Source organism: Ictidomys tridecemlineatus, chromosome 12, assembly GCF_052094955.1.
Source record: "Ictidomys tridecemlineatus isolate mIctTri1 chromosome 12, mIctTri1.hap1, whole genome shotgun sequence".
NCBI lineage: Eukaryota > Metazoa > Chordata > Mammalia > Rodentia > Sciuridae > Ictidomys > Ictidomys tridecemlineatus.
In genome coordinates this window covers 103,164,315-103,177,818 of record NC_135488.1, presented here as the reverse complement: position 1 = coordinate 103,177,818, position 13,504 = coordinate 103,164,315, and the positions used below count along the sequence as shown (strand labels likewise).

Here is a 13,504-nt window from a genome sequence, read left to right as displayed (position 1 = left end):
ACATCATGTACAACCACAAGAACAGGAAATTATACTCCATGTATGTATAATATGTCAAAAGGTACTCTAGTGTCATGTATACCTAAAAAGAACAAAATAAAAAAGTAAATAAGTTAAAGTTCATCAAAATTAGAAATTTGGGGATGGGATTGCGGCTCAGTGGTAGAGCACTTGCCTAGCACGTGTGAGGCATTGGGTTCAATTCTCAGCACCACATATAAATAAATAAACAAATAAATAAAGGTCCACCAATAACTAATACAAATATTTTTTTTAAAAATTAGAGATTTCTATTCTTCAAAGATCATTATTTAGAGACTAGCCAAGTCAAAGGCTAGGAAAAAAATTTGCAAATCATCTGTTAAAAATATAATACCCAGAATATCCAAGTATTATGGTTTAGCTAAGAGGAATCCCCCAAAGCTTCTATGTTAATGCAGGAATATTCAAAGGTGCAATGATTAGATTATGAGAGCTATAATCTATTCAGTGAATTAATCCAGTTGAAGGAGTGATAATTTGAAGGATTTTTGTGCAAGGTGCTAGCTGTAGTCAGATAAGATGTGACTACAGAAGATAGGTCACTGCAGGAGTGCCCTAAAAATCACTATCTTCCCTGAGCCACCCCCCACCCCAGCTTCCAGAGCAGCATGCTCTTCTTCCATGATGTTCTGCCTCACCTCAGGCCCACAACAATGGAGGATCTCTGGAACCATGAGCCAAACTAAACTTTTCCTCATTTAAGCTGTGTTTTGTTTTGTTTTGGGTACCAGGGATTTAACTAAGGGACACTTTAGCACTGAGCGACAGCCCCAGTCCTTTTTATGTTTCTGAGACAAGGTCTTAGGTGCTAGGGCTGGCTTTGAACTTGTGATCCTTCTGCCTCAGCCTCCAAGTCACTGGGATTAAGAGTTGCTGAGATTATAAACCTCTGCCACCACGTCCAGTTTCTAAACTGTTCTTGTCAGGTATTTCGGACACAATTAGAAATCTCAAAAATAATAAAAAACAACCCAACTGAAAAAATGTCCAAGAGATTTAAACATATATTTTATCAAAGATATACCATTGTGTGGCTGGGGATATATCTCAGTTGGTAGAGTGTTTGCCTCAAATGCACAAGGCCCTAGGTTCGATCTCTAGCCCAACCAAAGAAAGAAAAAAAAAAGGTATACCATTGTCAAATAAGCACATAAAAATATGTTCAACATCATTAGGGAAATGCAGACTAAAATTACAATCCCTATTACATTAATTAAATAGATTGACCATACCAAATGCTGGCACACATAAAGAGCATATACTATTTTTTTGAGGGGGAGGGGGGGCCAATGAGAGGATTTTAGAATTAAAAGCTCCAGATTCAGCATATCTCAATGTTCAGAAAGCCTGACTAAAAGAAGCCAAACCAACACTAATCCCCTTAGCATGAACACACGTTACTTCTTAGTAAATTTTACTGTAAATAGTGGAAAAAAAACCAAAAACCCCAACAGGTTAAAACAAGTCAAATCAAACACCTACTCCATGCAGATAGAACCTTCACAAAGGTCAACTGAAGTAATCCAGAGCTAAAACTGAATTGTGAAGATTTCAATGAAGTCACTAGTCATGTAACACAAATAAAGTCAATTATTTACACACTTGGACAAGCCCTCCAAGAAGCATTAACCTTTGTTTCGTGCCATCCTGAAGACTTGCACATAGTTTAACATTTTTAAGAGTGTGTTTTCCATGGTGTGGTAATGCTTTGGTACTATTCATATAAGATCTCATCTATCCCACCTACTCACCTCTTCTCCAAGAAGAGATTTGATTCTGCTTGAGAAGTTTCACATAAATTAAAATCTCTAACAAATAGAGCATATACTATTAATGAAAAACGGCACAAACACCTTGGAAAATAGTTTAGCTATTTCTTAGAAAGTTAAACTTAAAAAGCTGGGTGCAGTAGCTTGTTAGGTTAAAGCAGAAAGAATCACAAGTTCAAAGCCAGCCTGAGCAACTTTTGTGAAATCCTGTCTCAAAAATAAAAACTGGGACTGGGGATGTGGCTCTCTCTTAAAAAAAAAAAAAAAAAAAAATATATATATATATATATATATGTATATATATATATATACATATATATATATATATAAAATAAAAACTAAAAAAAGGGCTGGGATGTTGCTCAGTGGTACAGCACCCTAAATTCAATTCCCAGTACCACTAAAATAATAAATAAGCAGAAGTGTGCATGCGAACGCACGCATGAGCGTGTACACACACACACACACACACACACACACACACACAAACCAACTAATCACAAAATCCACTCATTATCTCCTCAGTATTAAAAAAATGAAAACAAATTTCTACAATGTTCATAACAACTTTATTTATAACAGCCCAAAACTAGAAACAATCGTAATGTCTATCAACAAATGAATGGAACGCGGCATAGCATCCCATACCTGTAATCCCAAAAACTCAAAAGGCTGAGGCAGGAAAATCACACGTTTGTGGCCAGTCTAGAAAACTGAGGGAAACGTTGTCCCAAAATAAAAAATACAAAGATCTTGAGATGCAGTTCAGTAGCAGAGCTTCCCTGGGTCCAATCCCCAGTACCATTAAAAAAAAAAAAAAAAAAAAGAATGGATAAAATAATGCATTAAAAAGTCTGGGGGATGTAACTCAGTATAACTTGTAGAGTATTTGCCTAGCATATGCCAGATCATGGGTTCAACCTCACATTCTGCACACACACACACACACAAAAAAAAAAAAAAAATTGATAAGGACTAAGGATGTATCTCAGTGGTAAAGTGCTTTCCTAGCATATGGGGAGCTCTGGATTCCATCCCCAGCACCACACACACACACACACACATACACACACACACACACACACACACACACAGTGCTATCCATACACTAAAATATCTACTCAGCAATGAAAAGAAACTCACTATTGTTACATGCAACAACACATAAGTCTTACAATAATTATGCTGAATTGAAAAAGTAAGGCAAAAATGGAATATACTACATGATTCCATTTATATAAAATGAGAGCAAATATAAACTGATTTAAGGGAACAGAAAACAGATCAGATAGGTAGCTGCCCAGAGACTGGCAGAGGGGAAAGCAAAATAAAAAATGGTGAGTAGGGCTGGAAATGTAAGTCAGTGATACAGAGCTTAGCTAGCACCTGTGAGGTCCTAGTTCGATTCCCAGCACCACCAAAGTTTTGTTTGTTTGTTTTGTTTTGTTTATTTAAAGGGAGTAGTAAGGATATATTACACAGGAATGAGGAAATTCAGGGGGGTGATGAACATGACCATTACCTTGATTACAGTGACAGTTCCACAGGAATATACATATTATAAAACCTGACTAATTATATTCTATAAATACGTGAAATGAACTATATTTTTTTTTCATTTATACTGAAGTATAAAGCTTTCTTTAAAAAAAAAATAATACTCTAGAACAATGATTCCCAACTGTCTGTCATAACATACCTCTCTCATTAGTCACAAGGCTGAGACAGTGGAATAGAGGGATGTCTGCGTACTTGGGCACATTCTAGTGAGATGCCTCTGATATACCCCTTCCAGAGCACCAATCACTGTTCTAGATTTTTATTTTTGTACTAGGAATTGAAACAAGGGCCACTTTCCCACTGAGCTAGATCCCTAGCCCTTTTTTATTTTTTACTTTGAGAAAGGATCTCACTAAGTTGCTGAGGCTCACCTCATACTTGCAATCCTCCAGTTTCAGCCTCCTGAATCACTGGGATTACAGGCATGCACCACTGTACCCAGCTAGACCATAAAAGTTTGAGTAAAAAAATCTAGATCTTGGAAACATTATACTAAGTGCAAGACAAAAAATCATATATATGCAAATCTACACAGACAGAAAGAATATAAGTGGTTGTCAAGGGGTTGAGGGAAAGGAGGAAGTGTAACTTAGCTACATCTCATTTAAAAAAAAAAACAAGGAGGGCTGGGGTTGTGGCTCAGTGGTAGACCTCTTGCCTACCATGCATGAGGCACTAGGTTTGAATATCAGCACCACATATAAATAAAAAAGAAAAGTCCATCAACAACTAAAAAAAAATTTTTTTAAATAATAATAATTAGAGGATCGATAATTATGGAATTTCCCAAGAACTGGAATAAGGGCAACAAAATAGTACCTGCAAAACTGATTACATATCATTAGATTCAACAGTATTAAGACAAACTTTCAACAATTCTCCAAAAAACAAGACAACCTACTATTGCAAAATTGGAGCTGTACACCACTTTTGTGACCATGGATGAGTTATTACGTCTTTTAGGACATGGAGATGCTTACCTAATAACTATTATGAATAAAAGTGTTCAATAAACTATAAATAATACAAAAGCATGGGCAGAATTTGTTATTAAATATTACACTTCTATAAATAAAATGTACTTGCTGTAAGTAATTCGATGTTGCTACCATGTACTTTAATGTTCTCTTAGTTGCATGTGTACATGGAAATATAAATAGGAAAAGATATGTAAAACATATAAGAGATTCCATTCTGAAATTTTATTTATTTATTTATTTATTTATCTATTTATTTGTTTAATTAATTAATTAATTATTTATTTATTTGGAGACACGTCTTGTTGCATTACCCAAGCTAGTGTTGAAATCCGAGGCTCAAGTGATCCAACTAACTCAGCTGCCTAAGTTAACTGGGACTACAGGAACATATCATTGCACCTAGCAAAATACTGTATTTTTAAAAAGCAGTGGAGCAATATAAACTATGTAACTATAAAAAATAAAGAGGTTATTTAGAGTCACCTACCTATTGGAGGTGCCTGGTATCGATCCACTGTTTTTCTTTGTCTTAAATTATATGGTCTATCGTTTTCTTCTCCTTCTGCCTCTTCAACTTCTATATCTCCATCCTCCTCTTGAGATTCTAGTTTTCCCCACACAAAAAGGAATAAAAAAGGCACTATTTTAATCCTTATGAATTGATCCCACTCTAAAAGTGAATATTTACATTTTATCCATTTCTGCACAGGTGACATTCAAAGTGTCAACATTTTATTATATAGCATAAATCAATACAATTAAAAATCAACCTGGGTAACTGTAAAAAAAAAAAAAAAAAGCTGCTTTTCCTACCAATGATAATACAGATTTCTGCAAAAATTAAAAATTTACATCAGAACTTTTAAACATAAAAAAAAATAGAACATGACTTAAAATTTTTCCAAACTACAGCAAAGCTCAGTCAAAGCATAATTTAAAACCAAATATGATTTGGACTCAAATACCTCTTGGTAATCAAAAAAAAATTGGCTTATAAGGTAATCACTGGTATTATAGCCAGAACAAATTTTTTTGGCAGTATAATAATTTGATAGGTCTGTTGACAACAGTTAAGCATGGGTTAATCACACTTTGGTAGGAAAATGCTGACAGGAACTGGAAGGAAGTATAAAACAGACTTTTACGGAACTGATGATAGTTTAGTTCTTGACATGAGTGGTAACTCACAATAATTCATCTATCCACTATCCGTGCAGTTAAATGAATTATAAAGTACAATAAATCCTAAAAGCCTATTTTTTAAAAAAATGGTTTGGTTATAGTTATGATGTAGCATCTATTTATAGTTTAAAAAGCATAAAGAAAATTTATAGGCATATCATCCCCAAATGCAATATACTTTATGATTAACTTTGTTATCACAAGAATTGTTAATACAACACAATCAAATTAAGGCATAGAAAAATTTTTAAAGTTGCCAATAATGCTGAGTGAAGTAGAACAGTAAAACTCCAAAGGACTTTACATTTTACTCATGTCTCTTAAAGTTTATTTCAAGTTTTGAATAATTTTTACTGTTAGGTTGTAGAGAAAATCAGCAAATCAATATTACTTATCTAAGTAATACTATAAAATATTTGTGCCCAAATAAGTTTTCTAAGCCTTCAAAAAATTACTTACTGAAAAAAAAACTTGCATATAACACATTATTCATTATGAGCAAAAATTCTATATATGGCATATTTACTTTGGAAACTCTACAAATGTATTCAGTTAATGAAAAGGCAAAATCGCATTTAAATCTGTCTCACCTATACTGTTTTTCTCCAAAGGAAGCAATATAGAGGTTCTAGCTGTAACAACAATAATATTTGCTCAATAAGGTACCTTCATTAGAAATATCAACTCTTCAAAAGTAGCTAATGTATTAAACACAGAATTTGAGAAATAAATGTATTCTTCTTCATCTAAGCTACACATACAGTGAAACTAGGAAGATTCCCTTGTAAAGTACTATTAATCTATATCAATAGTACATCAAGTCTCCTGAAATTCATTTCTATAAAGATCAATATCTGGGGAATTAAACCCTATAGTACACTGCTCAACAATTATAATCCATGGAGTCAATGTGCTTTCTTCATGTACCCAGTTTTAGGCCTAAAATATTCAGTTTAGGTTCTTCAGTTCAAAACCCAGAAAGGCCTCAGTAAAGAACAATACAGACTACTTCACTGAACAATACAGACTACTTCACTAGTATTAGTAGTTCCACTTTCTCTAAATTTCACCTTTTACTCCTCAGTCTATAACTAACTTTGAAATCCAAATAACAAAATTTGGAGGCTCTGGAGAGCAAATTAACATTGCAGTTAGAAGGTGTCTAAATACTAAAGAGGCCTCACCTAACAAGCTAATTAACTTATGGCAAATACCACTTCCATACTAGATCCCACAAGCACTAACCAAGAATTACTAATATATTACATAAATATTTATAATGTAGTTAAAAGCATTTTCCCAAATGAAGGAAATGAAAACCCAGAATACCAACTGAGTTTAAATTACTTCAAATTATAGAATATAGACCTCAAAAGTCAAAAATTACCTCCCTAGCAATATTTTACAACTATAATTTGTACATAATATTTTTCTTCCCTCCCACCTAAACTTTCTAGTATTTACTTCATAAGGTGCTTTACAAACCTTCTTCTTCACCCTCAGTAGAAACTTCATGATGATTCTGAATCCCATAACTATTTCTTCTTAGTGATTTTCTTCGTCTTTTCACTCTTGAATACATATCCATGTTTTCCTTTTAAAGAGAGAAATCATCAGATATTAATACGGCATTTATTCTTTGCTATAAATAATATCAACCCAATGAAATATGCCAGCTTGATAAAAATTTACTGAGCACCTATTTATAAGGCACAGATTTATGAGGATGGAGATTCCTGAATTTGTAAAGGACAAAATGGAAAAAAAACTTACAAAATATGAAAAACATACTTTCTCCCTCAAGCAAACTGTACCCTAATAGGTGACAGTAAGACAAGTAAGATAATTATAAAATAAAACAAGTTTAATGCTGTAAAGAGAGGTAAAGAGTACACCAGAATCCAAAGAATAGAAATTCTTCCTCTTATTAAGGAGTGGAAGGGAGGCAGCATTTGTGAGGAACCTTGAATAAGTGGTAGGATTACATCAGTCACTAACCAGAAATATTAGCAAGAGTAAAATATATGGAGGAAAATGATTTGTTTGTATTTGGGCGATGATGTGTAAGAAAATAAAGTTGAAGCCAGATTACAAAGGTCAAGGTGTTTTTAATTAACTCAGTGAATAATTCAGAAACCATTAAATGTTCAAAATAGAGCAGTGAGAGAAGTAAACTTTAAGATGATTCATCTGGCAAAAGCATAAAGGGTCTTTTAGGGAAGGTTGCAGCAAGAAGAGAATGAAATGAAGAAAGCAAGCAAAAAAATTCCAAACTAAGTTGAAAAGAACAATTGTTGATTCAAAAAATCCCACTGTTGTTCATTCTCCCTTCGAATTCCTTATTCATCGCAATTATAAAAAAAAAAAAATGAAAAGATTACTACAGCTAATGTACTCACAAATTCTGTATCTGTCCACATTCGAAGTCGTTCCACTTCTCCTGATCGTCGATTCCGTCGGATATTAATGTTGTCCATTTCTTGTAGTACAGCTTCAGCAGTACTAAAATTATATAATAAATCCAAAGTTTAGATAATAGTGAGACCACACACTACATCATACATGTCAAAGTCTCTTCAGCAAAGCATAATTAAATCATCTCTGATATGTAATATATGATTTAATAACTTTCATAACTAGTTTCAGAAGACAATTTGCATTAAAAAAAAGATGACACCAGAACATCTTCTATCTTAATGTACTTATTAAAATTTTAATATAAGGCTTTTGTTTATAAGGCTCCAAATAAATAAATCCATAATGGCACTATAAACAACTGATTACCAGAACCATGGGACTGAAAAACAAAAACTAAGTAAAAATCTTTCAACTTGAAGATATTATTAGGAATGTATAGAAAAAAAATAACAAAAAGGTTTAAACAAAACTGTGGAACCAACCTAGATGCCCTTCAGTAGATGAAAGGATTAAAAAAACATGGCATATATTCACAATAGAATATTACTCAGCAATAAAAGGTAATAAAATCATGGCATTTGCAGGTAAATGGATGGAGTTGGAGAAGTAAGGCTAAATGAAGTTAGCCAATCCCCAAAAAACAAATGCCAAATGTTTTCTCTCATATAAGGAGTCGAACTCATAGTAGGGTAGGGAGGGGAAGCATGGGAGGAATAGAGGAACTCTAGATAGGGCAGAGGGGTGGGAGGGGATTAGGAATTAGAGGGGACAGGGGATTAGCAACGATGAAAGTACATATATGAAGACATGAATTCGTGTGAACATATTTTATATACAGAGATATGAAAAATTGTGCTCTAGATGTGTAATAAGTATTGTAATGCATTCTGCTGTCATGTATTTAAAAAATAAAATCAATTAAAAAAAGGTTTAAAACAGTTAAGATTAACTGGAACTAGTGTTGTGGCTCAGAGATACAGTGCTTGCCTAGCATGTGTGAGGCACTGGGTTCAATTCTCAGCACCACATTTAAATAAATAAAATAAAAATCCATTGACAACTAAGAAATATATTTTAAAAGATTAACTGAATATATTTTTAGAAATTTTACAGTAGAACACTGGTATCCAAGAAATACACGCTGATATCTTAGCAATTTTTATTTTATACTATAAACAATCTCATAACATTTGCTATGTGCCTAGGTTCTGATCTAAGTGCCTAACAAATAATAACATATGAAAATTTATCTCTATATTATTATTTCCTCTCCTCTGAAATGGAGATCATACTAATTGTAAAACTATCTAAAGGCTAAGTAGAATGATGTACACTATGATTTAAATGTTTCTCAAAGTTCATGAGTTAAAAAATTAATCCTCAATGTAACAGAAATGAGAGGTAGGACCTTTAAAAGGTAATTAGGTCACTGGGTCACCATATTTATGAATGGATTAAGGTAATTACTACAACAGTATTAGTTATAAAAGGGAGGAGTTCAGCCCCCTTTCCCCTTATCCTCTCTTCTCTTCCTCCCTGCTTCTCTTGCATGTTCTTGCCATGCCATGCCTCCACCATGTTCTGATGCAGGAAGAAGGCCCTCAAGAGTCTCAGCTAGACTTTCTAGCCCCCACGATCATGAGAAATAAATTCCTTTTCTTTATAATTTACCCAGTCTCTTAGCATAGCAAAAAAAAAGGACTAAGACAATATATTTTCTGAGAAGACTAGTTTTGTGAATATAGATGATGAGCTGACAATTGGTGAAACTCACTCACCAGCTAAGTGACTCAACGCTAAGTACTCGGGCTCAAAACATCTTTAATTCAAAATTATGACTAAGCAAAACTACCATTATCTTTTTTCCCCCTAGTGCACAGGACCCAGCCCAGGGTCATGCACATGCTATACAAACATTCTATCACTAAGTTTTACCCCCAGCTTTCCATTCACTGTCAGTAATGAAGCTTAATATTGCTTGAAAACTGTCAAAAACACAAATGTGAAATGAGTAATAATCAAAGGACTACAGTATTGAAATTTAAATAAAATTAGTTTTATCATCTATTCACAAGCGCTTGATAAGAAAATTTTAGCTATTATACACATTATATTAAATATACTAACCTTACGAAAACCCTTATAGTCACTGCCAGCCTTTGTTAATTCAGATTAAGTTTTAAAAGAATTGTGTTTATTGCAGAGGGTGTTTAAATCATTTTTGTAAAAACAGGCTTAAAATCAAATAATTAAATAAAATTGCTTACTACATAAACATTCATACCTATTTACTAGTTGATCAAACAGCAAACTCTGGTTCACACTTTCAAATCTGTTTTTCCTGGAACGACAACTTTTTCTGACTTCCATGTCACCATTTATACAAGAAAGGTCCCCATCTCCCTTCTTTTCCCCTCTAAGGGGATGGCTTCGAAGGGCTACAAGAAGAGAGAGATTTCCATTTCAAAGTACAAAATTCAAAAAGGAAGAAAATAAAAAAATATTTAACAATTACTTTTAAAAGACTACAAAAGTTGAACTCTTAAAAGGCTTTAATACTCAATAATCTAAATTTTCTTATAACTTCTATAATCTATCATAATATTTTAATTATTTCAGTTATACTGATTTTTCAAAATTCAATGATTATGTACATTTTTGCTATGTCTGAAATTCAGGTCACTTCCAACTATATAAGAGCACAGTATTAAATTGCTCTCTTCTTCCCCACTTTAATGCTTAAATCTAACACCATTATAAAAATTTCAATACCAACCAGTTTCATAACAGAATACTCACATAAGCTACTATGTCCATTTGGTAACGTAGCACCAGGCTGAGAAGTTAACCTAGAACACAGTTATATTTAATATGCAAACACATCAACATTTGTTTAGATAAACAAAAAATTCAATATTGATGGAATTATTTCATAATCTTTAAAATGTTAGTGATATATTATGCTTTACAGTGAAGATAACATTTTTTACTGAGATTGATAGCATACCAACTAATAGCATACTAGCTAAGAGTCATTTTATTATTTCAAGAAAAGTTTTTCTTAATAACTTTATCTTAATTATTTATTTATTTGTTTTTTATGTGGCGCTGAGGATCAAACCCAGGGCCTTGCATGTGTGAGGCGAGTGCTCTACCGCTGAGTCACGACCCCAGCCCTCAAAAAAAGTTTTAATAAAAGATTATAAACTGAATTCACTGTGTTGTCAACACTGTGAATTAAAATTCCAGTGAAAAGGCTTAGCTTAACATGTAGCACAGACTCAACTGAACCTGTAGGTAACAGTGACAACTAATAATGATTGACTCTGGTTGACAAAATACATTCCAAATTATAACAAATTTATTCAAACTGTAAGGGAAAAAAGTACTTGAATACCAATATTATTTATTAATTTCTTTGAAACATTTTATTACACATTTTAAACTGACAAATGAAAACTTTGCTGACTTCTCAGAAATGTCATTTTACAATTCTCCTGTTTCAGGAGAGGAAGAGAAAAATGCCATTAGAAAGAAACTAAAAAGGTCATCAAAACATGAGAGCTTAAGAAGTCACAGTATTCTCAGTATAATCAGAGATTTTAAAAACAAAAACTAAGTTGGTACATAATAAAGAGCTATCAATGCAAACTAAAATAGTTTTGAAATACAATTTTTTTAAGATAAAAAACAAGGGAAAAACATTAAACAGCAAATATATACATATGACTTTTTTCTAGTCTATATGGTTCATGTAAATTTTTATTTAAAATATTCGAACATTTTTGGTTGTTACTCTAGCACTCTTCATTTTCAATTATAAATATATATAATAATAAAAGCCCTGGGCCAGCAAAGGTTACAACCAACATGAATATCAGGTATAAACAAAAATGCAGACAAGGGCTGGGGATGTGGCTCAAGGGGTAGTGCCCTCGCCTGGCATGCGTGCGGCCCGGGTTCGATCCTCAGCACCACATACAAACAACCATGTTGTGTCCGCCAAAAACTGAAAAATAAATATTAAATAATTCTCTCTCCTCCCTCCCTCCCTCCCTCCCTCTCTCTCTCTCTCTTTAAAAAAAAATGCAGACAAGTATGCATTTCTTCAGACTGCCAAAAAACAAACACAGGGTGCTGGGGTTGTGGCTCAGTGGTAGAGCACTTGGCCTAGCATGCATGAGAGACTGGGTTCTTTCCCCAGAACCACATAAAAAAACTAAATAAACAAAATTAAGGTATTGTGTCCATCTACAACTAAAAATATTAAAATACACACACACACACACACACACACACAAATAAAATAAAAGAAAAAAACCTTTCAATCCCCCTTTCTCCCTGGAATACAAAATCTTGTCCTAATATACCACCTTTTATGTGTAACTATAAAATAATTAATGTAATATGTATTTCTAACAATGTTGCTATTGCACAATGCATTTCTGGAATTCTCTAGAACCCTTGTAAGATCCACTTAAAACCACATAGAAAAATCTTTTTGGTTTTAGAATCAATATAACATTAACTCAGTTTATTCAGAAATTATCAGTTTATTCAGAAGTCTTGGTGCCAAGTAAATTTTGGTTGGACACAAGGACAAATAGTTGATATTTTAGATCACTTAAATTATTCAAAACAATAAAATGCAGACCTTAAAATCGTTCCACAAAAGAAACCTAAAAATTTTTCTGAACAATGGCAACATCATTGGGATAAGAAGCAAAGTAAGAATTTTTTGCTGCTCTAAAGAAGACAATGCATACTTTGGGAATTTTTGTTGCTAATAAAAGATTAGCTTTTAAAAAACAAAGCTTATTCAGGCATGGTGGGACATGCCCATAATCCCATCTATGTGGGAAACTAAGGCAGGATAATTGCAAATTAGAGGCCATCCTAAGCACTTAGGGAGACCTTGTCTCAAAACAAAAAAAAAAATTAAATGGCTAGAGACATAGCTGAATCTTTGTCTGGCATGTGCAAGATCCTGGGTTCCATTTCTGACTGGGGGGAAGGGGGTTAGTTCATCATGCTATTCGACTAACTACTACTTCTCTGTTATTTCTCCTTTATCATTTCTCTTTATAAAAAGGAGAAACAAAGAAGGAAAAAGGACATGAAATACTTGGATAATATAATGAGGGAAATACTGAGATTTTAAAGAGTTGACCTGCCAAGAAATAATGTATGAGCCTAAAAAGTCTTTAAACATCAATGTTCTCAAAAGTAATCACTAAAAATATGATCAGGAATTTGGGGTGTAGACTGTGGTAGGGCATACACAAGACCTTAAATTCCATTTACAGCAAGGCAATCAAGTAGGGTCATTGCTTAAACAAATCTTCCATAGATTATTTATGATATGAAGGTTCCTTTGTTTATTTTTTAAAGTGGAGGTTGGTAGAGAATTTTTTTTCCCCTATATCTGTTTCTCAGTTTTTCTTTTTCTACCTGCCCCACCACCCATGGGTGTATGATTTGGTGGGAATCTAATCTAAGATTTCATGAATGCTTAGCAATCCCCCAGCCCTACTAAATTTTTAATTGAAGATA

At 33.2% G+C, this 13,504-nt stretch overlaps 1 protein-coding gene across 5 annotated transcripts in view; it reads right to left on the bottom strand.

Moving 5' to 3' along the window:
• The window catches only part of Atad2b (ATPase family AAA domain containing 2B), a 139,782-nt gene that overhangs the window by 100,608 nt on the left and 25,670 nt on the right, over positions 1 to 13,504 (bottom strand). For 3 of the 5 annotated variants that reach the window (XM_005322644.4, XM_078029606.1, XM_021724653.3), the window contains exons 3-8: positions 10,751 to 10,800; positions 10,236 to 10,389; positions 7,933 to 8,035; positions 7,019 to 7,127; positions 6,124 to 6,165; positions 4,839 to 4,955 (exon numbers count right to left, since the gene is read on the bottom strand). In XM_005322644.4, the coding sequence (XP_005322701.2) occupies positions 4,839 to 4,955; positions 6,124 to 6,165; positions 7,019 to 7,127; positions 7,933 to 8,035; positions 10,236 to 10,389; positions 10,751 to 10,800 (575 nt within the window). The remainder of the gene's footprint in view (positions 1 to 4,838; positions 4,956 to 6,123; positions 6,166 to 7,018; positions 7,128 to 7,932; positions 8,036 to 10,235; positions 10,390 to 10,750; positions 10,801 to 13,504) is intronic. The other 2 variants (XM_078029607.1, XM_021724655.3) reach the window with 1 other exon arrangement.